At 47.0% G+C, this 26,640-nt stretch overlaps 1 protein-coding gene across 5 annotated transcripts; it reads left to right on the top strand.

Moving 5' to 3' along the window:
* Positions 1-1,182: 1,182 nt before the first annotated feature.
* EDC3 (enhancer of mRNA decapping 3) lies at positions 1,183-26,637 on the top strand. Of its 5 annotated transcripts, none has more exons than XM_035112402.2 (7): positions 1,183-1,310; positions 3,516-3,693; positions 9,448-9,767; positions 15,971-16,303; positions 22,347-22,500; positions 23,461-23,678; positions 24,863-26,637. In XM_035112402.2, coding segments are annotated over exons 1-7 (1,539 nt in total). In that variant the 5' UTR covers positions 1,183-1,309; the 3' UTR covers positions 25,198-26,637. The 5 variants fall into 5 exon arrangements, with proteins under 5 accessions (XP_034968293.1, XP_034968292.1, XP_034968295.1 ...); XM_035112401.2 differs by having other exon boundaries at positions 1,217-1,318; XM_035112404.2 differs by having other exon boundaries at positions 1,242-1,314.
* The last annotated feature ends 3 nt before the right edge of the window (positions 26,638-26,640 follow it).

Here is a 26,640-nt window from a genome sequence, read left to right as displayed (position 1 = left end):
AGGCTTGCCGTTATCTTTGCTTGATCAGCTTAAATGAAAATCTGCTTAAATAATTTTAAAGGAATTAAAAAGCAACTAGGAAACTCTCAAAAATATTTTATTAAATGTATATCTCACACCAAGAAACCTTCCAGTTTATCTAAAACTGTTTTACAAACATCTCAATATATATTTAAAAAACCAATAGAAGACATTTAATCCATAAATGAATGTTTTGGTCAACACTGAAATTCAGGGATCATTGGCACAAAACCCTCAATATAGATCTGGTGAGCAGTCCTTTTAAACATGGCAGCAAGGGATTGCACAGAACTAGACCCACCTTGACCTAAACTACAGTATTTGTAATCCTAAGGGAATGATCCTATTCACAAGAAGCTGGTGTAAAGCAGGCTGGCAAAAATTTACACCAGATCCAAATTCCTTTCAGCAGCAGGGCTACTGCTGGCTCAGCCGGCAGAGGAAAACAAGCTTTTAAAATAAAAACTTAGTTGGTCTTTAAGGTGCTACTGAAGGAATTTTTTTATTTTACTTCGATCCAGACCAACACGGCTACCTACCTGTAACCAAAATACAGTAGTGTTTGAGTTACACCATCCTTCCTGCAGGCAGAACTTCTGCCAGGTCACAAGACCAAGCTGAACGAACTTAGAATACAGCCAAAGTAAAACTCTGCTTTTTCAGAGTTTAGGCCACTTTAAGATCATTATCATCTGCATTAATAGGAGTTATGTTTACACGAAGCAGCTTTTAATTAATAATTATTCCATAAAATTAATACACTGCTCGAGTGTAAAAAGCCTCAAAGCAGTTTACAAAACAGTAAAATCAAGAAAAAGTCACAACCCTACTTTAAAACATACAAAAGTTAAAAATACCTACAACAGATTAGAATTACCTCGGTGTATTTTACAACGCTGGCATTTTATTTAGAACTGTCCGGATGGATTTCTAATTCCACCTCTGTCGCGCGAGAACTTTCACGTGGTGAAGCTAAGGAATCCCGCCTCCTGCGCTCGCAGGGATCGCGGCGCCGCGGTTAAGACCGGGGGGCCGGGGTTCGGATCCAGCGCTGGACGAGGCTCACTCGGCGGTGCCTTCGGGGCCAGTCGCCGCCTCGCTCAGCCTAGCCCGCCTCGCAGCGAGGGCTCCTCAGTGGGGAGGGAGAAAAGCCAGCAGGGCCGCTCTGCGCATGCCTGAATGAAAAGCCCCGGACGTTGCCTCTGAAGTGCAGCAGCAGCGGACGGAAGTGACGTCGGGACGCCTTGTGCTTCCGCTGTGAAGAAGAAGCTCTGAGGGGGCAGAAGCGAGTGAGTGAGTGAGTTTTGCCGGCCGTCCGACCCGCCGAGTGGGCTTCCTACCTTCTCGCCTCTCGCCGGGAAAGGCCGAGGGAGGGAAGCGGGGGGGGGCGTGGCTCTGGCTCTACGGGTGTGGGGGAGAAGAGGGGCCTCTTTCGGGGCCCTTCGGGAGCAACTGACGGGGGGCGCGTGAAGGGGAGGGGTCGCCGTCCCCTGCCCTCTCCCCCCTGCGCGAGCGGCGCGGCCCCTGCAAACCAGCACAGGAGGTTAAATGGAGTAGGTGACGTCACTTCCCCCCTCAGCCACTGGAGGGATTCATCCTGTCTTTCTTTCATTTCCTTGTTTGCCCTCAATCTAACGTGGACGCCGTGGTTGTCCCTGAATCCTGGCAGCAGTTAGGGAGGCGGGAGGCGCGCGAGAAAGGGGAGGGAGGGAGTTCCCTGCCCTGAGGAGCTTACAAGACGAGCGAACTTGGTGATGTTCCCTTTCTTCAGGTTGAGGGTTAGCTGTTTTTTGTTGTTGTTTTTGACCATGTTCATGGTGTTTCAGAGGGAGAGTGATGTAGGCGAAGCCTACAGGTAAGCTCATTCTGCTATGGAGCTCTGCCCCAAGGAGCTTACATTGAAACAAAAAGTGTTTGGTCCTTTGGCTGCTCCTGACGGAGAGGGCTATCGCCACAGTGGCTCTGCCTGCACGTTCAGATGCAGTAATGCTTCTGAATACCAGTTGGGGTGAGGGCTCTTGTGCATGAATGCGGCTTGTGTGTTTCCCACAAGAAGGATCTGGTTGGCCACTCTGAGAACAGGTTGCTGAACTAGATGCCTCTCCTCCCCCCCCCCCGGCCTGATCTAGCAGGGCTCTTCTTATGTTCTTATAGAAACTGGGAGGGGAAGGTGCCCTTGTGCTTAAGTCCTGCCTGTGGGCCTCCCATTGTGACATCTGGTTGGCCACTGTAAACACATAATACTGGATGAGAAGGGCCTTCGGATTGATCGAGCAAGGCTCTTAAGGTTCATTCAGGTCAAAGGATTCATAATAATAGTAATAGTTAATTATTGATAGCAGGATATGATGTTAAAACAGCTTAATAATAATAATTTTATTACTTATACCCTGCCCATCTGGCTGGATTTCCCCAGCCACTCTGGGCAGCTTACAGCACATAAAAAATTGTAAAACAAAAGACATAAGCATAGCGCTTAAAAGTGTTTCAGAGCAGGGATGACTTGACCGTTTGGCCCTGAAGGCTAAAAAAGGAGCCCCTTGAGTTTTCAGCCACAAGCCTTCTGCAGCCTGGCCTCTGCAACTGAAAAAACCCTTGTCCTCTGTCCCAGCCAGCCACACTTCTGAAGGTAACCGGACAATGAGCAAGGCCTCTGATCATCATTAATGGCCAGCAAACTCATGTGGGAGAAGATGATCCTGCTAATAACCTGACCCCAAACACTTACAGGTTTACAGATGGTCACCAGAATCTGGAAACTAATTGGAAACCAGCATAGATCACATAAGATGCCCAAATAACTGAATAAAATGTGAAGGAGGAAAAAATTAATTTTAACTTTTATTTTTAACTTGATTAATTGGTATTGTATCCATTCTGGTTGCTCAAATTACGTATATTGTATTCATTCATTGTAGTGATATTTAATGTTCTAAAGTACTGTACAGTGGTACCTCGGTTTATGAACACAATTGGTTCCGGAAGTCTGTTCATAAACTGAAGCGTTCATAAACTGAAGCGAACTTTCCCATTGAAAGTAATGGAAAGTGGATTAATCCGTTCCAGACGGTCCGCGGAGTAACCGTTCATAAACTGAAGCGAACTTTTCCATTGAAAGTAATGGAAAGTGGATTAATCCGTTCCAGACAGGTCCGCAAAGTACTTAAACTGAAGCGTTCATAAACTGAAACATGGGTGTAATTGGTTCCGGAAGTCTGTTCATAAACTGAAGCGTTCATAAACTGAAGCGAACTTTCCCATTAAAAGTAATGGAAAGTGAATTAATCCGTTCCAGATGGGTCCGTGGCGTTCATAAACCGAGGTGTTCATAAACCGAGGTTCCACTGTATTGAGAAAGTACAAAGGAGTGAAAGCCAAGCCTTGGAGTGGTGGTCTGTGTTATGATGCAAGAGGAAAAAAATCACAATGCAAGAGGAAAAAAATCACACTACAACAGCAAACTTTATCCCATCTTTTTCACTTTCATTTTGCAGTGATCAGGGAAAATATGGCTGCAGATTGGCTTGGAAGCATTGTCTCAATCAACTGTGGAGAGAGCCTGGGAGTCTATCAGGGAAGAGTTTCTGCTGTGGATCAGGTCAGCCAGACCATCTCCTTAAAGCGGCCTTTCCATAATGGTGTTAAATGTTTGGTACCAGAGGTCACCTTCAGGTAAATGGCCCATCTGTCTGCTTTTTCTAGACTATGACCATTTAAGTGTTTTGAGTGTTCAAGACCAACCATGAAAAACTGCCACAAGCTGGTGGGGGAGGGGGGCACTGCTGATACGTTGTTCACAACCACATTTTCTTATTCCCAGGATTCTGGCTGATGATGCCAAATCAGTACATAAACCAGGAGCTAAGGTGCTCTCAACCTCCAGGCCAGATCAGGCTCATCACTGCCATGGTGCAGTTTCTCCACTGTATCTGCAATACCGTGTTTCTCACATTTTAAGACATGTCTTATATTTATTTTTCCTCCAAAAAAACACCACGGCTTATTTTCAGGGGATGTCTTATTTTTTTGTTAAGCTTTTTAATTTTTTACCGGTATTAAGCTTTCAGAGAGTTTTGCTGGGTCGGGGTCGGTGCGGTGCATGCTGCTGCCCGTGCCGGCTCCCGCTGGGTCGGGGCTCTCCCGCTCTGAGATAACTACGAGCTCTTCTCCTCCTCACCCCCAGTCGTGACACGGCCGCCGCGCGGGCTTCCTTACCCGGGTTGCAGTGCAGCGGCGAGGGCGGCGTGGCGACGGGCGACGAGGGGGCCGGGGAAGGCTGAAGCAAAGGCGGCGGCGGAGGCAGCGGCAGGTCTTTGGGGCCGCCGGCGCCCGGGGAAGGTGCGGCGGGAGGCGGCAGCATGAGGTAGCGATGCGGAGGGGGTAGGCAGCGCACGCAGAATGAGTGGAGGCACGGCAGCAGCTTGGGCTGCTGGCTCTGGATGTTCTGGCCGCACACCCCGCAAGTTTCCAACAGGTTGAGCCGTGACTCTCCGTCGGCCCGGTCCGCGGGGCCTTGCCAGCTTTCAGCCTCGTTTTCCTCACCCATGGCGACAGGACTGGCCGCGGTGGGCCCTGCTCCCACCATAGGGTCGTCCATTGTTCGGCGGCGGCGGCCACTTCAGGTGCGAAACGCCTCTCTCCCAACGGCTGCTTCTGCTCTCACCCTCCCCCCGGCCTGCTTCGAGTGGAGCCCCGCCCCTCCACGGCCGCTGGGAGCAAGCGACGTCGGTTGCTCGTCTTTGTGATTGGCAGGCTGTTCTGGGCTTGGTCGAATTTGGGGTGGGGGATTCATTCAAGACGCCTAGAGGAGGAGGACTGGGACGGTTTGTGGTAGGTGGTTGTGGGTCAGTTTGGTTTGCTGCTACCGTAGGAACTAGCGATGGGGCTGAGTAAAGTACTAGTGAAGTGAGACTGTTTCCACGACCCCCTCCGCCCTAGTGCTTTGCAAGCCCCTCAGAAAGAGCCGGCAAAGACAGCAGCGCGCACCGCGCGGAGTCCCGACTGAGCGGGACCCGGGAGAGACAGCAGCGCTCAGCAAGGCGCACGCTGCAAAAGCGCCATGCAGACCTATTCCCACCACTGCTACCACCCAGCATGTCTTATTTTGGGGGGATGCCTTATATTTTATTGCCTCCAGAAAATCGTGCCATGGCTTATTTTATAGGCACGTCTTAAAATGTGAGAAACACGGTACCTCTGCGTTGCTGTCTGTTCTGTCTGCCTGCCTGCCTGCCTTTCATATTCTCCACATTGCAATCCAGCTGTCACAAGAAGAAAATGAGAGGGAGAGAGACCTGGAGCCTGGCAGGTGCACACGCATGTAGGTCAGAAACCCAACCATGGAGCACAATACAGTGTTCTTAGAAAAACCCTTTTAAGTGCTGTTGTCCATGCTCCAGCCCCAAGTCCATATGTTTCCTGCCTGGCTGTCAGTCTCTCTCATTCTCTTTGCAACAACTGGATTGTAAGTTGGGTGGGGGAAGAAACAACAACTTCTGATGCCTCTATAAACAGTGAAGACTTGCAGGGATTGTAGGGAATGATATGGGACTTGGAGGATTGTTACCAGCTCCTTTCATATGAATGGATGTAAGAGAGAATGAATGGATTACATAGCAGTGCACGGGTGAAGTAAGTAACAGGGAAGGATTGGCACAGACGCGGCCCACTTTGGCTTCAGTCCTGTCCACCACTGGTGTGCAACCCCCAAAAGATAATCCCCAAGGAGCTTTGCTCCTACTCCAATGTAAAAAAAAACATTTCTTTTTATTGAAACATTTATTCTGAAATGGGTACATATCACATTTGAAAAACTGGAACCATCTCTTAAAAGATCTTCATATACTAGTTGGTAACTGGCTAGACCAGGCATCCCCAAACTTCGGCCCTCCAGATGTTTTGGACTACAATTCCCATCATCCCTGACCACTGATCCTGTTAGCTAGGGATCATGGGAGTTGTAGGACAAAACATCTGGAGGGCCGCAGTTTGGGGATCCCTGGGCTAGACAGTTAAAAACAAATCTTGGTGATGATATTTGCATGCCTTCTTGTTCACGGTAGTTTGTTTTTCCCTTTTTTTAAAGCAAACATAAAAAAAACTACCCCAAACATACTGAATTTCCTTCGCACTAACAAGTGATGGTTGGGGGTGCAAAGACGTTCAATGAGCCAGATGCTTCTGGCTGATTCCTTGAATACTGGTATCTACAGTTCCTCCTGGCAGCCCCCTGTGCTTGCTATAGGTCTTAAGTGAATTTTCTCTCTCTTTCGTAACACTATGACAGTCACCCAATGCAGCTGAATGTTGGAAGATTCCAACTCTATCCTATATAATAATGTCCAAGTTGTCCCTGCGTCCAAGCTGTCCCGTGTGTCCCTGGGGTACTGCGCATGTGCCCCAGGGATACAGGGATTGGACAGCAGAGACTGCGCGCGCGCACTCTCCCCCCCTGCCTCCTCCAACCGCCGCTCCCTCCGGACACCGCCTCACTGCAGGGCACGTTAGGGAAGCGAGGGTGGAGGCCGGCGAAGGCCTCCTCACAACCCTCCCTGGCCCGTGAGAGGAGCGGCGGTTGGAGGAGGCGGGGGGGGGGAGTGCACGCGTCCTTCCTGTCGGCGGCTGGGGGAGAGGAAGGAAGGAGGAGAAAGCGCTCCTCCGTTCCTGTCCCCCTGCCGCCGACAGCAAGGACGGGTCCCAGGGTTCGGAGAAGAGCTGCACAAGCGCTTCTCCGAACCGTGGGATGTCTGCTTCCTGTCGGCGGCTGCGGGAGAGGAACGGAGGAGGAGAAAGCAGTGCTTTCTCCTCCTCCGTTCCTCTCCCCCTTCCGCCGACAGCAAGGACAGGTCCCAGGGTTCAGAGAAGCGCTGTGCAAGCGCTTCTCCGAACTCTGGGGTGTCTGCTTCCTGTCGGCGGCTGCGGGAGAGGAACGGAGGAGGAGAAAGCAGCGCTTTCTCCTCCTCCGTTCCTCTCCCCCTTCCGCCGACAGCAAGGACAGGTCCCAGGGTTCAGAGAAGCGCTGTGCAAGCGCTTCTCCGAACTCTGGGATGTCTGCTTCCTGTCGGCGGCTGCGGGAGAGGAAGGAAGGAGGAGAAAGCAGCGCTTTCTCCTCCTCCGTTCCTCTCCCCCTGCCGCCGACAGCAAGGACGGCTCCCAGGGTTCGGAGAAGCGCTGCGCAAGCGCTTCTCCGAACCCTGGGATATCTGCTTCCTGTCGGCGGCTGCAGGAGAGGAACGGAGGAGGAGAAAGCAGCGCTTTCTCCTCCTTCGTTCCTGTCCCCCTGCCGCCAACAGCAAGGACAGGTCCCAGGGTTCGAAGAAGCGCTGCGCAAGCGCTTCTCCGAATCCCAGGATGTTCTAGAGCCCGTTATTGAACGGGCTGAAATACACTAGTAATTCTATAAGTCTGTTCTTAAATTGTGGCATCCAGAGTTGGACACAGGACTCCAGGTGTGGTCTGACCAATGCAGAATAGAGCGGGGCTGCTACTTCCCTTTTTTGCTACTGCATCACACTGTTGACTCATGTTTGGCTTCTGATCTACTAAGACCCCTAGATGTTTTTCACATGTACTACCAGCAAGCCAAGTGTTCCCCAATCTTATATTTGTGCAGTGGGTTCTTCCTGCTTAAGTGTAGAGACTGACATTTGTCCCTATTGAAATTCATTTTGTTAGTTTGGGCCCAGTTCTCCTATTTTTTAAGGTCATATTGAATCCGGATCTTGTCTTCTCCGGCATTGGCAACCCCTTCCAGTTTGGTGTCATCTGCAAATCAGTTGAGCATCCTCCTCCTTCCTTCATCTAAGTTATTTAGATGGGCCCAGAATAGAAATTGTATTTGTATACATGAGGTAACGGAAACAAATGACATCCAATACTGTTCTGGTTGAAAAACCAGGATTAAATTACTCCTTCATTAGGGGCTGCTTTTCTGCCCTAAAATTGGAGCTTAAAGAAAGCAGCAAATGGTATCTAATACATGTTAAATTTACAAAAGGCCATAATAACAAGTGTTCTGTGGTAAACTGAAATTTTTGTCCCAAGAAGCGAAATTATGTGGCAAGATTTCTAAACTATTGTCATTAGAATGCTACAGCTTGCTTAGCATTTAGACCAGGGGTCCCCAAACTAAGGCCCGGGGGCCAGATGCAGCCTTCTAAATCCGGCCCGCGGACGGTCCTTGAATCAGCATGTTTTTACATGAGTAGAATGTGTCTTTTTATTTAAAATGCATCTCTGGGTTATTTGTGGGGCATAGGAATTCGTTCATTTTTTTTTTCAAAATATAGTCCGGGCCCTGTTGAAAAAGTTTGCTGACCCCTGGTTTAGACAGTTATATCTGCATTGCCTGCATTTTGGTTTTTTTAACCCCTATCTTTGCACTCCTAAGGATTGCAAACTTAGTAATATTAGAGAAAAGGAAAAAAGAAAGCTAATATACTGTGAATGATGAATTGGTTTCCCAGTACCAAGTACCTGTGCTGAGTGGCCAGCACAGAATTCACAGCCCTTGTAATGCTCCACCATCAATAATACCAAGCTAAATATACCAGTGTGATAGTCTGAAAGCTGGATTTTAGACTGAAATGGAAGAAGTCGATATACTTTTCATTATTTTCCTCCACCCACTTGGATTTCTTCCTAATGTGGAGGGAAGGTTTCAATTTTAACTTGAAATCTAATGAATGTGTCTAAAATTTCAGCTATGAAACTTCTGTGATGATAGGCAATATCCCACTGAATGCCAGTCGCTGGGTGGACCCAGCTCAGTTATTGCCTTCACACCTTGTTTCTGAGCTTCTCATGAGCTTCCTGTTCAACTCTGTGGGAAATGGGTGCTAGACTAGATGGGCCTTTGGCTACCAGGGCTTTTGTATACCCTTTCTTCTTCCATTCCTCCTTGTTCCCAAATATTAGAGTAGTTCTACCAAGGGGTATTGACTATATGATGTATTGATGTGCATAAAAATTGCTAATAATTTTTCAGCATTTATAATATAACTGATGGCTTGATGAAGCCTGCTTATGTTTCATGATGTGATTAATTTGAAATACTGGTTGTTTGCTCATATCTGCTTAGCATATGCCAATTCCTGAAAAATTGATGGTACTTAGTTTTTTGTAGTTATTGCCTCTTGTGTAACTGAAGTATCTGTTGTTACTGACACAGGTTCTAACACATTTTTACGCCTGCTAAACTTGTCAGCTAGCTGCTTTTGTGGTGCAATAGATCAGGGCTGGAGAAGCTGTCCAAGATGTTGTTGGACCCTTAGCTCCCATCAGTGTTGGTTAACATGGCTGTAGGTCAGGAATGATGGGAGTTGGAGTATCCTGGTATCTGGAGGATCACAGCTTCCCTATGCCTGATGTAGAGGTAAGCACTATTGCAAAAATCACACCTTGTTTGGGCCTCTTTCTTTCGTTTAGGGCAGGTGACATTACTGAACTGAAGATCCTGGAGATTCCAAGCCCTGGTGATAATGGGCAATGTGGAGACTTTCAGCACACTGACCTTTGTATTCCTGGCATTGGATGTCCAGGGGGTACCAGCCAGAATGGCCCTGGCAAATTGCCAAAGAAACCTGGTGCTTCTAGTAGTGCCCCACAGAATATCCCCAAGCGAACAGACGTTAAAAACCAGGAGGCTGCCATTTCTCCCCAGCAGCAGCAATGCTCCAAGAGCTATATGGACCGGCACATGGAGTCCTTGAACCAATCCAAAGGCTTTCGCCGGAGGCACAACTCATGTAAGTACACTGGCCACATGATACTCTTCTTTCTCTTTGTCCTAAAAATGCATTGTTACTGCCATTCTTGTACCTATTTCCCCTTTGTTGCTTAAACTGTTTTTAATTCTGAATCTTAAATTGTTTATTTATTTTATTTTATTTGTTAGATTTATATACCGCCCTTCATCAAAAGATCTCGGGACGATTCACAAGATAAAAATGCAAGATAAAAGCACAAATATTTAAACCAGAAGCAAGAAAACAATGACACCCCCCCGAACATTTAAAATGTGTTGCTGTAACCTGCCTGGGGGCCTTCTAAAGGGCAGATACTAAAACAGTATAGAAATATATACAAATGCTCAAAAAGTGGGCTCTAGCATTGGCTTACAGGTAATCTACTTTTACCAGCCAACATTTGGGGAGGGTTAGAGAGCTTCCATTCAGAGTAGCGTACTGAAAGCTTCCAAAATCAGTGGTAACTCTTGTGCTCCCATTTCCCCTTCCTGGAATGGCATGAGTTTGATATAATGGAGCACGCCAGCAAGGGTAGGGAGCCTCTTGCTGGCAAGACATGTTTTGACTTACTTGCCAGATTCCAAAGATGTGTGCAGCTGTCCTGAGGCTGGGCATGCTAGCCAAGAAACAGAACCTCATCATGCTCCTGCCTATCACTCCCACTTTTTTGTCTAGCCTTCCATCAGAAGAAGATTTGGGATTGCAGTACTCAGATAAGAAAAGGGAGCCTTCCCTTTGCTAGTGCACTCCAGTGGTCAGTCTGCCCACCTGTCTTCCAAAGGTGACTGAGCAGCTGTACCAAGACTCATTTAATACATAATGTCTGCCATTCTTTTCTTTTTTTTTGTCCTGCCCCACCCCCAACATAAAACCCCCCACCCTGTTTCAAGTGCAGAGAGAAGGATTTAAGAGCTGTGGGATGGAATAAGAGAAGGCAGCTCTGTGATAGGTTTGCCCATTCTGGCTGTAGTGAAATGCCATTTGTGAAGCTAGGCCTGTTTTCTTTGCAGATGTCCTAGGACTCGTCCAGACATACTTGATGAGGCTTTTATGATGTCATCAGCTTGACCATAAAGGCTCATTAGCATTTGCCTTGTGGGCAAATAGTCATGCTCATAGTATTCCTGCTTGCAGGAGTGTTTGGTCTGTAGGTGCTTAAGTGAGAAATGCCAGGTACCAGCTATTCATGTTTCACGCTCCTGTAAACAGCTATGTAATAGGTGACCATAATGCCTTCAGAGCAATGACTTTCAGTACTTTAGTAACTGTCTTTTTGTTAATCCTTCACTTTGGAACTGCTCTTCCCTTTAACTTGAATCTTACTTTTAGTGAATGCTTGAATGTTCGTTAACTGCAGCCAGCCACTGCAGATTATAACCACCAATGTTTGTCTGTACCTACCTCTGCAAATGCGCCAAGCTGTGAAAACCAGATCTCGCTTCTTTAGTTTAAACTTGCTTGTCCCAGTCTTTCTAACTTGAATCACTTGCTTACTCTAGTTTCCTAGTAAGTTCTATAAAACTGAGTTTGAAAGGAAGAAAATCTGGATCCCTTTATATGTTCTCTAAAAACCTCCCATCCATAGTTACTGTCAGCCAAACCAGTAAGGAAAGTTTAACTTAACATTAAGTTTAGTTTAGCAAGATTACCTGGTGAGTAGGAGTGCAAATGCTGCACTGACAATTTCCCTGTGTTCTGCCCAGGGCCGTCTTAAGCATGCCTGGCGCCCTGGTGCGACGGATCCCTCCGGCGCCCCGCCCCACCCCGTTTCCCGCCGCGGCTGTCGCCTGGAGGGCCGGCGCCCTGCGCCACCTGAACAGAGCGGCCTGAACAGCTGAGAGGCGCGCCTAGGGCTACATCCGGCGCGCCTGGGGTGGCCTCTGTCACGCCTCTCAGCGGGCGCAACAGCGCCCCTGGTGGCATGGCGCCCTGGTGCCCTGCGCCACCGGACCCGGGCCTAGAGACGGCCCTGGTTCTGCCATTGCTGCAACTTAACCACTTGTGGTAAAAAAACCTTTTGATCAAAGATAACTCAGGAATGACTCTCATATTGAGCACCAAAGAAATGTGTTTATTCATGTGGGGGCTGTAACATGACTGCCTTGAGATAGTGCAAACATTAAGCCTAAACTGTAACCTTGAAAATTAGTTTGCTCTAAGGACAGGTGAGGGGCAGTTAGGACAATGCAGGAAGGGACATAATTCACAGGGAGAATGTGTGCCTTAACTGCAAAGAATAAACAGATTTATTCCTTGGCATCTTTAGATAAAATGGTAATAGACAACTATCTAAGATGCCATAAAGCTGTTGCCAGTTAGAACAGCGGATGCTGCGCTAGGTGGAACAGTGATCTGCCTATTTTTTGACAGCTTCTTATACTTATTCACTTCTCTTTGGTCCTGTGGTGAAAATAAGCAGTGTTTCTAGATCTTCTCATTTTTGAATCAGTCAGTGTTGGATGGATGGATCCTGTCTAGTTTCCCGACTATATTGCCCTGTCAGAGTTGCCTAGCTTTCAAGGGAGAAAAACATTTAACAGGTTGGGGAGAGCACAAGCTATGCAAATATCCAAAGACTGGTTCAACTGTTTTATTTGCCACCTGTACCTGCACTGTGTATCCTCGTTCTAGGCTAGAATCTTGGGCATGAGGTTAAATAGACTAGAAGATGCTGGCTGTGAAAACACAAGGAAGGCGACGGTGCAGTGTGGCTGAGTGTTATTGTTGTTGGAGGTGGTGCCCTGCATTGAGTGAGCAGCTATTGACCTTTAGATGCACTGTAGCGTGCATGCTGAAGGCAGGGCCAAAGTTACCTCTTTATAATGTTGGTGCAAAAGGTTATCAATAAATAATAGCATTGGGGTTACACAACAATGAGTTGCGTGCAGGGCTGGTACTGCTTGCTTCAAATTGGGGTTGGCAGGGCAGCCTTGGAAAGGGTTTTGCAGGAAGGCAGCCGGCTTGCCAGAGGCTTCATGTGCTTGGCTTGTTGGCTGTAATGACTGAATCTGTCTGGGAGCCCTTGTTTACCTTTTCCAAGGGAGGGACTCCTTGACTGCTGGCAGGTGGCCAAAGTGAATTCTCAGCTGTGCAACATCTGACATTACAACCAACTGTTCTAGAGGTAAGCTAGTCCGTAGAGGAAATGCAAATGACCCACTGAAAGGAAGCCCCTGTGAAGTCTGCTTATCAGCCCATCTACTGTTTTGACTGTGTTTAGCTTGGGTTAGAGGTCTCTTCTTGTCCCAGCGTTTTGACTGATTGCATTGTGCTGTGTGGAAGAGGCACAGCTTTACCCACTCTTAGTGGCAGGCCTGCTGAGCATGTGCAGGCTACACTTGGAGTAATGTAACATAGCCTCAGTTGGAACACCACATCAAACACCTCTTGAAGTCCTGAGTGGTGTAGGAAGGTTGTAAGTGCTTGCTCAGAGCAGCCATTCTTTTATCTACCCACTGGATATAATAGTGTTGGTAGGGCAGTTAATTGGTAGCTACTCACAGTGGATCCCTTGGTTTTGTGGCATAGCTTCCAGTTGTGAAAAGAGCATGCATCCTCTTTGTTAGATTACTCACTCCAATTGCTTTTCCTCGTGACCCAAAAGCTTCATGTAACCACCATCCCTGTCCACCTGTGTCAAAAATATAAGCCCTTTCAGAGCTTGACTGGTCCTTTAGGGACGCAACTTGACATATTTATGGTGGCCAAGTTATGCAAGTGATGTCACTTTTGATTGCAACTGTCAGCAAGTTTTCAGAGCTGGCTGTCAGGAGGTGGATTACACGGCTGACCTCCACAATCCCTGTGTATTTAACTCTGGTGGAGCTGGAGCTTCGCCTTCATTCATGATGTCCCATAGAGAGTATTCTGACTATTGTTTTTCCTGCTTTTGTGGCTTGTTTTGTTCTGTCAGCATTTAGACTCCTGGCAGGCTGTCTACCCATACCCTTTGGAATTAGCCACTGTGGGTATTTTTATGTCCTTGTTTTTTGAGGGGGTGGCAGAGCTGTGAAGTAGAAGAACAGTTTGTTTGCAGATGAGTCTGGAAATATCTAAACACTCAGTTTGGAGGTGGCAGCAGCAGAGTATACAGGCAGCCCCCCATTTACACAGGTGTTACGTTCCGAGGCACCGCATGTGTCGGTGAAATCATGTCTAATTAATTGAAACCCATTGAAAAAGCCTGCAAACATCCCACCCTGCTCTTTTAGTGATGTTTTAGTGACGTCTTTATGTTTCTGGGTTACTTCTGGGTTCAGCACGATGCACGTATACAGGCATAGGCAAACTCGGCTGTCCAGATGTTTGGGGACCACAACTCCCATCATCCCTAGCTAACAGGCCCAGCGGTCAGGGATGATGGGAGTTGTAGTCCCAAAACACCTGGAGGGCCGAGTTTGCCTATGCCTGCATGTATACATAGTCGCACACACATTGAATGCATGTAAACGGAGGGGCTGCATGATTGAGCTGACCTCTTTCTATCAGGTGCCTCTGTGGGTGACTGTGCTTTGCTTTTCTGAACTCATGCTGTTGGATGAGGTAAGGGTAGAAATTTAAGGGTTGGAGAGACCAGGCAAGGTCTTCCTAGAAAACAAGTGTCAAAACGTTTCCTAGATGTCCATAACTTTTGGTTGGCCTTGGTAGCCAAGCCAAAACTTGAGTTTGCTAGGATCTTTCCCTGTGCCGTGTTTGCCCATGTGAAGTTAGGGACAATCCCCTGCTCTTTTCCCATATTGAAAGTTGGTGCTAGAAAGAGTGGCAGTGGGCTTCTTGGTTTAGCTGTGTGCCATCCATGTGCTCTAAATATCTCTGGCAGTGACCCCCAGAGAGCCACTGAGAGAGCAAGACAATACAGAGCAACTGGGCAAGATTGATAGTTTTTCATTGATAGTGTTTGAGTCATTGAGGCAGAGTGAACTATGTTCTGAAAGAAACAAGAATAGGCTGGTCAGACAGACAAATCTCATGCAGTGTTAGAAACTCGGCGTCAAATAGCACCCTAAACCTAGGTTATGGTCCCAAGGAGGTTAGACTAGATGACCCTCAGGGTCCCTTCCAACACTACAATTCTATGATTTTGTGATGCCAACTACATTGCCTGACTGTAGTTTGCTCTTACAATTCACATGTCCCTGTATGCAAGGAGAAACACACAAAGTGAAAATAGAAATACTGTAAGCTATAGACTAAGGCAGAGGTTTTTAAAATGTCATCTGAGTTCCATTTGGGTGTCCTTTGGAAAGGTTGCAGAACAGTCAAATATCTCTGCACTCAGCCCTGCACTTACTTTCCTTGATGTGATTATGGAGGACTGAATTGTCAAAAGGTTAACAAGGCTCTAGCCCAGGCCTCATAATACAGTGCTGGTTTTGATCATGATAGAAAAAAATGGGAAGGGGCAGCTCTTCCTCAAGGAAGAAGGGCTGGGGATGCAGGGTGGCACCCATATGAGAAGTGGGTGGGGCCACCCTCACACTACAATTAAGTGGACCTGGGGAAGCCGAGCCAAACCCGTGGCAGAGGCGTCCTTCCTCCAGTGCACCTCAAAAGAATGTGCCACCGCTGCCCTGGTCAACTGCCAGAGCCCAGCCTGGTCCTGCAACAGAGAAATGCTTCTCAGGGTGGCCTAGTGTGGTTGTTCTGAGGCGCCGAGAAACTGCCTCATGAGAGATGGGTGCGCAGGGCTGAGCAAGCTCGGCAATGTAGGCCCAAGGACAAACACGCTTTGCCGTCTTTCCTCCTAGGCATGTTTGCTTGGAAGTAATCCCCTCCATGTCCAGAGGAGCTTTCTTACCCTCAAGAAAGTGTGCCTAGGATTTCAGCTTGTGCAGTAGCACAGAAGCAAAATTTGCTGCCATGCGAGCCAGTTAATTCTTGTGGGAGTACAGAAGAACAATACATGCATCTTTTGCTGCACACGAATCAGCTGGCTCGTTGGAGATGTCAGTTGCTAACCTGGTGCTCAGAAATCTCCACATGGTTACAATTGGACCCACGCCAGTAGCAAAATGCACCTGGTGCCTGGGAAATTTCAAACACTGGCCTTTGGGGCAGTCTGAAACACAATGTGGTGGCTTTGCATCACTTGGCAAAGTAGTCTAGAATCCATCTTGTGCAGTCGACAGTTTGTATTCTCTGTCTTCATAAACATCTGCTTTCCTTGTTGACTAATCCTTGACTTGCCATGTCCTTTACTTCAGGGTCCTCCAGTAGCCGCCATCCAAACCAGGTGACTCCAAAGAAGAGTGGTGTGAAGAATGGGCAGATGAAGAACAAAGATGATGAGTGTTTTGGGGACGACATTGAAGAAATCCCAGATACAGATTTTGATTTTGAAGGGAACCTGGCCCTCTTTGATAAGGCAGCTGTGTTTGAGGAGATTGACACTTTCGAGAGGAAGAGTGGGACTCGCTCAAGAGGCACTCCAAACGAGAGATCTGCACGCTATCGTCACGATGAGAATATCTTGGAATCTGAGCCTATCGTGTATCGCAGAATCACTGTGCCCCAGGCAAGCAAAGAATTCTGCACTGGTATGCTGGCTTTTTAAAATTGAACACAGCGGCTTCTTTGAGGGATGATTTGAAAGGGAATGTCTGTTTAATACAAATGTGGCTGTTCTGGTTTTTATCTGTGCTGGGCCACTTGCTCTGTGCTGCACGGCCCTTTTTCTTTCATGGATTGGATCAAAAACACTCCGTCTCCCACATAGGTAGGTAAGCATGCAAAGATGTGACTGTTTATGAGTGTTTGGCTTTAATATAGAACTTTCAGGGCTTCACATATATCCACGTAATCCTTACAGCAGCTCTGCAGAGCAGGTCAGTAGCACCCCACATTGCAGGGGCTGAAGGGGCATTGGCTGATGAAGAGGGATAGTGGGTTTGGATCAGGCCATGCCATGACTTTCATGGCTGAGGTGAGACTTGAAGGACTGGCCTCTTAGTTCACAGGTCATGCCTTTAGCCACTGTGCTGCCCTAGTTTTTCCTTTTCTGGGCTTTTCTGTCCTTCAAATACTTGCATTCATTGCAACTTTACTGCCATAGTTGCTGCTCACATTTGGATTGGATTCAGCTGTTTTTGCCTCCCTCTGAGCGAGATTTGAATCCAGGTCTTCCGTTTCCTAGTCTGACAACTTTAGCTCACACTTTCCAGATGTTGTTGGACTCCAACTCCCATCATCCCCAGCCAGCATGGCCAGTGGTCAGAAGGGATGGGAAATGTACTCCAGCAACTTCTGGAGGGTACCAGGTATGCAGCGGGAGGGCAGGGTGCTCTAATTGCTACTCCATACTGGCTATCAGTGCTGGATCCAGATGCAACCCTGAACCTTGGTGGCCCCCCAAACAGTTAGAGAATGGTGACACTGACCTCCTTTGCAAGCTATTGGAAGGATTATTGCAGCCAGTAATAATAATAATAATAATAATAATAATAATAATAATAATAATAATAATGTTTTTATTTATACTCCAGCCATCTGGCTGGGTTTCCCCAGCCACTCAGGGTGGCTCCCAACAGAGTATTAAAAGCACAATAAAACATCAAACATTGAAAACTTCCCTGAACACAATTGCCTTCAGATGTCTTCTAAAAGTCAGATAATTGTTGATTTCCTTGACATCTGATGGGAGGACGTTCCACAGGGCAGACGCCATTACCGACAAGGCCCTCTGCTTGGTTCCCTTTAATCTCACTTCTTGCAGTGAGGGAACTACCAGAAGACCCTTGGAGCTGAACCTCAGTGTCCAGGGTGAACAGTGCGAGGAAGTGTTCCTTATAAAGTTATAAAGTTATAAAGTTCCTTATAAAGGAACTGTTACTTGTAACTACAGTATTAGGTGGCAGTGATGGGGACAAGGCAAATCCCAAAGAAGCACAGCACTTCACAAGAGGAAAAGGAAATGAACAGCCATGAGGGTGGGAGGCAGGGAAGGAGCAGAACAAGGAAGGAGTGGGGAATGTCCCTTCCAGTGTTCTACACCAGGCGATGTGAGCTCTATCTGCTTTTGCATTTACAGCCATGAAATAGATTCAGGCCTAAGATGATCTGCTTTTATGACCTTAATTATGGAATAATACAATCCACCTTCCAGCACAAGTGTAATTTGAGTCTGGCTTTGGTCCAGCCCTCATTTGCGGCACTATTGTTGTTTTCCAGAGTTACACGCTACCTCTTAGATTGCCTTCCACCCTGAGTTTATTTAGCACAGTCTGGTCTGGTTTTGATAAGCCGGTCTGACAAGTTGTCCCTTGCGTGAGTGAGGAGAAGGGAAGTCCTCTTGGTACTTGCACGCTCCTGCCAAAGATCAATTAGGGCAAAGTGTAACACAGCTCTTGCTTGGCTGGGATTGCATGCAACAATGCTGTGTAATCTCTCGCCTTATCTCTCCCTCCACTTCAAACAACATCCCCTTGAATGGAGGAGTGCTGAGCATGGAGAGTTCCCAAAGGCAAACAGACACTAACAGAGTAGGCACGTGGTGTCACCCATGCGGTTCCTCTGCTCTTGCAGGTTGTGGGGCCCACCCAGCAAAAACAAAAGGCATCCTTTAAATGTGCACAATCCTGCAAAGAAGTTCTCCTATTTATTTCAGCATCTTGCTCAGGAGAACATCTCAATGTGATGGTACTTCTATCATCCCTGTTCGTTTGTGTTTTAAAAAATTGAGCATCTGAACAGAATAATAATAATAATAATAATAATAATAATAATAATTTATTATTTATACCCCACCCACTCTGGGCGGCTTCCAACAGAAAAATAAAATAATCGATTAAACATTAAAAGCCTCAGAATGTTATCTGAGGGCTTCCAGGACCATAGGCAGCCAAGGTTGCTTGCTGATCTGACAGGAGGAAAGAGGCTGTCATGGGAAGTGCAAGAGAGGTCAGAGGCACTTGATAAGGAGCCCAGTGTGCTGAAATTACAGTGAATCTTGACTGGCTTGGTATTTTTCTTGACTCCTTACTCTCTACTTCCTTTTATTCCCCCACACCTTTGGCTTTGGTTTGCAAGCCCTTAGGGGGACAAGGGATATATTGTTTAAGGTTTCGTTGCACCAGGCAGTTTTGAACAACTGAATCATGTGGATGTTTACTTGAAATAAGTTGATCCAATAGTCCATAGAACTGGTCTGCAGATTTCTTAGAACTATTTGAAACTCTCTCTTGAAAACCCTTTCTCCCACATTCAGAAAATATTAAATAAAGCATTTATCTGTTTTCATGCCTACATTCAGCCTTCCTGGAACTTGCTACCACAAGATGTGATGGCTACTAGCTTATAGAAAGCTTTGAAAGGGAATTGGGCAAAATTTAGGATAATTCTGAGCAGCTACTGGCTGTGATGGGGCCATGAAACTTCCATGTTTGGAGGCAGCACTGAATGCCAGTTGCTGGGCAGGGCTGTTGCATTCTTGCCTTGCTTGTGGGGCTTCCTGGAGACATCTGGCTGACCACTGGAGAAAACAACACTGTGGTCTAGATGTGCTGTTCAGATCAAGCAGGGCAGGGCTGCTCATTGTTTTCTTTCTAAAAATACTTATATGCCATCAACGTTTCTAAAATGTTCAGAACGCAGCTTCTTTATCAGCTTTGTTGCAAAGTACAGTGGTACCTCTACTTACGAATTTAATGCGTTCCGAACGCACATTCATAAGTCGAAAAGATTTGTAAGTCGAATCCCATAGGATTCTCATTTTTCTCCCATTGGGAGAAAGAAATTGCAAGTCGAAGCAACCCTATCTAAAAATTCGTAAGTAGAAAAAAATCCTATCTAAACCGCATCCAAGATGGCGGACGGAGCTCCATTCGTAAGTAGAGTTATTCCATAGCTGCCAAGTTATCCCTTTTTTTAAGGGAAATTCTATTATGCTGAATAGGCTTCCTCACGAGAAAAGGGAAAACTTGGCAGCTATGGTTATTCATAAGTAGAGGTACCACTGTAACTGGGCCGGGGGGGGGGTTGATTACTGTTACTAGGAAGGAAGGAATATTCCACATGGTACAAGACACAGAAGTTGAAAGGATCTGACAGGAGTTAGCCAAGGCTTGGTTAGAAAACTGTGTTGCAAAACTTGAAAATCACCTCTGTGCATCATAGATCAGGGTAGTGTGAGTTCATACCTGGGAATATGTTGTCCACCCCCAAGACAGTAGCCCTTAGGCTACTGTTATACTGCTATGAGAGTCTTTGCTTACAAGCAAAACACTACTGCTGAACCTTGTTTGAAAAGGAAGGAGGCTGGTGAATGCTGTGAGACTAGATTGACTTTGAATGTTCTGGGTTTTTTCTCCAGACTGTGGACCACCCTGAAGTTGGTTTAAACAACACTATAGCATTAACATGGGTGCTGCATGCAATAAAACTGATTAAGGCAACACAATTATCTTAATTGGTTCTTAACATGCAAGGTCAAGTTGTGTAAAGCAGTTTGCCTCTCCCATGTCGGTCACAGGGGCTGTTAAAAAAACAAACCAAAACCTTGACATTTCAACTTCAGTTGACCCTCCGTGGAGCGGGACTCCGCAGAGCTCTTTGTTTATGTAAAGGGGGTGTCGCCACCATGGGTGGACTGCCAATCCCATCAGCCCCAGCCAAGTGGTAAAGGATGATGGGATTTGCAGTCTGAGAACACCTGGAGGGAGCCCTGTTTTTGAGTGACTAGCTGCTTTTCTCGCAGGACTGATACAGCCTCATTTAAGGATTCTGTGTTGCTATGATGGCCCAACCATCCTTGCTTGGAAGAATATTCCACTGATTTCAGTAGAATGCATACCCAAAGAAGGGTAGATAGAGAGGATGTGTGCCGTGTGGCCACTGCCTATCAAAGCAGACAGTTCTGAGCTAGATGCAGCAGTACTCTTTCCCTATAATAACTGGTGTCATCCACATGGCTGTGAGAAAACACACTCCTGTCTACATAGATTTGGGACTCATGATTGTACTTCCAGGTGAGTGTTTCTAAAAACATGTGCATGCGTGTGTCACTGCTGAATATCTGTTGCGCTAAGCACAGCTATACTGAATCTTTATGGTGAGAAGAGCTAGAGGAAAGCACAACAAAACACTTCCTTATGGAAAGCCATATCTCAGTGGTAAGAACTTAAGAGCCTACTGGATCAGGCCAATTTCCCTTCTACTCCAGCATCCTCTTCTCACAGTGGCTGAACCTACAAGCAGGATTCGAGTGCAGGGGCTCCCCTCCCCTCGTGCTTTCCAGCAACTAGTCTTCAGAAGCATTGCTGCAACAAACTGGAGGCCGAGCATGGCCGTCATGGCTAGTAGCCATTGATAGCCTTTTCCCCCATGAGCTTGTCTAAGTTTTTTAAGCCATCTGAGTTTGGTGGCCGTCACTGCCTCCCGTGGGAGCAAGTTCCATTGCTTTAACTGTGCAGTGCATGAAGGATGACTTTCTTGTATCCCTTCTGAAGCTTCCAACACTCAGCTTCATTGGATGCCCACAGGTTCAAGCGTTAGTGGTAGAGGGCTTGCTTTATATGCTGAAGGTCCCAGGTTAGGTCCCAGGCATCTCCCAGTTAAGTAAAATGTATGAATTACATTTGCTTTATTGTATTGCACTCTCTTACATCCTGCCTTTTTTCCATCATTGAACCCAAGGCGCCTGATCAAGTGCCCGATCAGATCCCCCGTTCAGGTACTTGATCAGACCTAGACATGCTTTGTTCCAGTGAGGTGGTGGCCTCCGGTGCCTTCAGACCCAGACCTCTTGGAACACGGATAGCCAGGCTGGGAAAGGCTGAGACATTGGAGTGCCCAGTGCCTTTCTAGAGTAGATAGTGGGCTTAGATAGGTTTGGATATATGGCAGGGAAGGATCACCACTCAGTGGCAGAGCAAAGGTCTATTCCTTGCAGCTCGTGCTTCCTGCCCTGGGGATTGTTCACCTGCCAGCTTGAACAGGCAGTACTGATCAAGGTGGGTCAACAGCTGGGCTTTATATAAAGCAGCTTATTCGTACTTCAGAAGCCTCTGTTTACATCTGCATGAAGTTACAAAGGGCTGATGAGCACAGATTACCGTAAAGCATATGATGCTTCATTTCATTTCTATAGAATTTTGGATCTTGAAGGTTTCGTCAGCATTTTTTAAAAAGACAATTCTAGGCACACTTCAAGGTGTGTGTGTGTGTGTGTGTGTGTGTGTGTGTGTGTGTGATCTCACCAGAACCTTTGCATTTTGAATGTTACTAGATGTTACCCTAGATGGTGTTCTTTCTGTCTTCCCCAGTTCGCTGCACTAGCCTTTCGTATCCTATAATCCCAAGACGTGACATGCACACTTACGATGCAAACCTCTCTCCTGTAGACTTGTTTCCATGCTGGTGTATAGAAATGGGATCGCTGGCAGGTTAACTGAAACGTATGTGAGTTATACAGCTGTTGGTTGTGTCTATTTGCCCCAAAGCCTCTGGGCATTTGGGTGACCATGTTTAGAATGGCCCAGTTCTTAATGCAGAAACTGGCTCAGGCTCAGGCTCTGGACCTGAAGAGCAACACTGTTTTTGCCAAGCATCTCCTAACAAATGGCTCCCCTCCCTTCTGCATTTCAGACTCTGGGCTGGTTGTTCCAAGTATCTCCTATGAGCTTCACAAAAAACTTCTTTCGGTGGCAGAGAAATACGGGCTCACCCTTGAACGGAGACTGGAAATGACGGGGGTATGTGCCAGTCAGATGGCCCTGAGTCTGCTCGGAGGGCCCAACAGGTAAAACACCTTTCCTAGAAAGTAGCAAGCCTCATTGGATTTTGCATGCTTCCTGTGAAAATCACAGAATGCTAAATGACATGACCTGTTGTGCTGCAAGCCAGTCTAGCCATATGGCCATTATTGTGGATTGGAAGCCTGGATCTTGGCTTTGAGCTGTTCTTGGTTCCCTGCCAATCAGACACAGGAACTGTGTTCAGGGTGTAATTCCTTGTAGTGTCTGGCATGGCTTTCTTTGTGAGGCACCTGGAGCTGATTTGTTAACTCATCCGGTGTCATCTGCCTTGTTAGCTCCTGCTCATGGCAGACCTTGGCTTTGTGAATGAATTTCTACAAGGGCTTGAACTTACAGAGAGTGTCCTTGGGGTCCTTACACCTCTGTCATTCTGTGCTGGGTGTTTGACTCTGAAAGAAACTAGTCAAGTTAGGGCTTTGTCCCTAAGAATTGGCTCTTGGTCTACTTCCTCTGGAGAGCAGTCTGTGTTCTTGTTTGGCAGTGATGCAGCCTGGCTGATTGCAAAGCAGAAGAGAAAACTGGAAGCTGCACAGGGATTGTGAGATTTAAACATTAGATGCCTATCTCTCTTGACCATCAAGAAAACATTGTTATTACACTATTTTAAAAACCACTAAGCAGTTTCATTATTTTAAAACCTAGCTTCCTAATCAGCAATGCTGTGTTTTGCTAACACATGCCCTTGTGACACTGCAAACCTTGGCATGCTTAGTTGGAAGAAAGCTGCATTTGATTTCAGTGGTGTTTCTTTCTGAATAGAGAATTGTTTGGGAAATTATGGAGTGATTGAAGAGTTATTGTGACTCTTGTATGTCTTAACTTCTGAGCCTTGGTTGCATGCATCTTAAATATTTTGAAAGTATCTCCTCTCCCATTAAGAAGGCAAGATTTGTTCGAGGAAACTGCTTTTGATGTTTAAGACCCTTTGTACATCTGACTTTCAGGTTGAATCCAAAAAACATTCACCAGCGACCCACGGTTGCCTTGCTGTGTGGCCCTCATGTGAAGGGGGCTCAGGGAATCAGCTGTGGTCGGCATCTTTCCAATCATGATGTGCATGTCATTCTCTTCCTTCCCAACTTTGTCAAGATGCTGGAATCGATCACCAATGAGCTGACACTTTTCAGCAAGACCCAAGGCCAACAGGTGTCCAGTGTCAAAGGTGAGCCGGGTACAGCCATGGATAGATTTTCTAAATATATAGAAATAACAGTTATTTGCTATATTGCCAAAGCCTCAAGTCAGCTGAATAAAGAAAGAAAAAAGTGCGCACTGGCTCAGTCCACGTGTCCTGCCAAGCTAAATCCTGGCTGCTTAGCACAAGCACACAGCTTCCCAGAAAGAAAACAACAGTTGCTTTTCTGTTAGCAGAAGAATCTAGTACAGTGGTACCTCGGGTTACAGACGCTTCAGGTTACAAACTCTGCTAACCAGGAAGTGGTTGCTCCAGGTTAAGAACTTTGCCCAAGGATAAGAACGGAAATCGTGCGCCAGCGGCAGCAGGAGGCCCCATTAGCAAAAGCACACCTCAGGTTAAGAACTGTTTCAGGTTAAGAACAGACCTCTGGAACGAGTTCTTAACCCAAGGTACCACTGTACTGCCAAACCCGCCACCCCGACTGAAGTGGTGCACTTTTGCCACTGCATCCTGGCTTTGCATAGGCTCTGGGGGTCAAGTGATGGAGCTGGACAGGGAGTAGGTGCTAATGTGATCTTTGTGGAGCTGTCGAGGCAACTTATAATGCAGCAGCACCATCTACTGGCAAGGAGCTAAGCTATTGTTATACCCACTGGACTTGTAGGGAACACTTTAGTTGGAAAGAGGCGAGTTGGGTCAGTTGCATGAGCTGCTAACCAAATCCTGGGGCTTTGAAATACATGCCTATTTTAGACTTCATTCAAAAGGAACTTTGAAAAAGTTGTAGAGGACAGATATATGGGTGGGTGTTAGTCCTGCTGTCTATAAGGGACATTCCTGTTCATAGGCAGCCTGCTTTTGGGGCCCAGTTGTTATAAAGCAGAAGCAGGAGAGGAGCATTGTCTGCATGTCCTCCTCTGTGAGACTCCTAGAATAAAGTTACCAGACGTCCCCATTTCCCAAGGACAGTCTCCAGATTTACAAATCAGTCTCCTGACAAAATCCTATCATTCCTTCTGAAGTTGAAAAGTGTCCCTGGATTCATTGAAAAAAAAATCTGGTAACCTTATCCTAGAAGCATCCTGCAGGGTTCTGCAGACGGCCGGGCAGCCTGCCAGAAGAGTCTTAGGGAGGCTTTCCTATAAGTCCCTTATAGGTTTCTACTTGACAAACATGTAAAGTGCTCTCTTGTTCCTCCCGCTCCCCAGATCTTCCAGACTCACCAGTTGACTTGGTGATAAACTGCTTGGATTGCCATGAAAATGCCTTCCTGAGGGACCAGCCTTGGTACAAGGCTGCTGTGGACTGGGCCAACCAAAACAGAGCCCCCATCCTCAGCCTGGACCCCCCGGTGAATGACATGGAGCAAGGGATCGACGCCAAGTGGTCTCTGTCCCTGGGGCTGCCACTGCCCCTAGGTGAGAGGTCTGGGCGCGTGTACCTGTGCGATATCGGCATTCCACAAAAAGTCTTCCAAGAGGTGGGGATAAACTACCACTCACCTTTCGGCTGCAAGTTTGTCATCCCTTTGCACTCTACCTAAAGTGGGGAGGGGGGGCGGCTTTGGCCCTGAAGAGGAAAGTGGGGGCAGAACCGCCTCAAACCACACGACTGATCCTGACTATATTAAAACTCTTTGAAGCCTTAAGGATGTTGGAAGTTCTCAACTGTGTTTCTTTCAAGAGAAATATCAGTACTGAGGAGAACCAAGAGGGCTCGTGCTCCTCTGAGCCTTTGATGACCTCCCAATGCCATGAAGGAACGCAGAGGCAGCTGGTGTCTTCAACCAGCTCGACAAGTTGGTGGTGGGAAGGCAGGGTGCGTGCTTGCTTACACATGCAGGTGCCCCTGCCCGTTCAGATATGCAGCTAACAGTATGGTTTCGTTTTCCCTCCCCCCCCCGCAGGACTGGCAGGGGGTATGTGTCCCCCTTGCTGATCATGTGGGAATGAGGGCTGTCCTGCTGCCGCCAGCGCATCCCTCTCTTGTGCAGCTACAGCCCCGTCTCTCAAGCTATATGGTACATTGGCTTGCTCAGCCTAGGCAGGTGGTGGGAGGCACCTACTTCTCCTGCTGGCAGCTTGGAGTTTGTAGAACAGCAATTGTGTCTCTTGAGCCACTGCCAGCACACACTTGTTTCTTTTTTGCTTATTTGAGTGAATGATAATGTGGTTGCAATACTTGTGGCTTAAAAGAAGACTGAGGAAGCAGACTCATTGGTGCTGTCACTTGTGCTTCTCCACAAGTAGTGTCCTGCCATCTTACTGTAGAATTCACATTGCTGGTGTCTGCTCCTTTAAAAAAAAAAAAACCTACTTCCCAGGGCCCGTGTGTGTGAGAGTGTGTATGAGAGTATTGAGACTTAGCTGCCACTGGATATGAAACCCATAGAAAAATTCATGTTCATGATGGTGGCACTACCTTGTTCCCTCTCGGTATGTCCAGAACAAGCACATGGCTACACTTTCAAGTGAAGCAATGAAATGTGATGGGGCTTTGTCTAGCGGTGCAGAACAGTTGCAAAGTGGCATTGGAACAGAAGCGGCTTAAGATGGAAAGGCCTGTGAAGTGAGCCAAATGGCCAAGCAAAGCCGCCTCTTCCTGCATGTTGCTTTTGCACTCTCATCTGGTCCTCTTGTGCTTCAGGCATGAGCTTGTATAATGACCCACTGGTGAATTGTGCATCTCAGCTACTGACTGCCCCTCTCCCAATGTGCCGTTCTTCAGTGGGAAGGACACAACATTGTGTTGCTCTCTGGGGACCAACTCGTTGCTGTCACTGGCTTGTTCTTATTCCAAATGCTGCCACAGCAGAACATTTTGGTTTGTAGCCAGGCTTTTCCTGGAGTTCAGGGGTGCAACACACTTAAGTAGCTGAATACCTGTTAGCTCTGAGAAATCAGCTGTGCTTTGACCTTCTTGTCTCTAAAGGTGCCATACAGAACTCTCACAAATAACAATGATTAAAATGTGCAGCAAAGCAGTT

Source organism: Zootoca vivipara, chromosome 9 (genome assembly GCF_963506605.1).
Source record: "Zootoca vivipara chromosome 9, rZooViv1.1, whole genome shotgun sequence".
NCBI lineage: Eukaryota > Metazoa > Chordata > Lepidosauria > Squamata > Lacertidae > Zootoca > Zootoca vivipara.
This window is presented reverse-complemented; position numbering and strand designations above follow the sequence as displayed.

Bases quoted from the DNA above. Each gene is read 5' to 3' on its own strand.
- EDC3 (XM_035112402.2), top strand. The intron at 9,768-15,970 runs GTAAGTACACTG...CCTTTACTTCAG, and splicing joins TCGCCGGAGGCACAACTCAT to GGTCCTCCAGTAGCCGCCAT. The intron at 22,501-23,460 runs GTAAAACACCTT...TCTGACTTTCAG, and splicing joins CTGCTCGGAGGGCCCAACAG to GTTGAATCCAAAAAACATTC.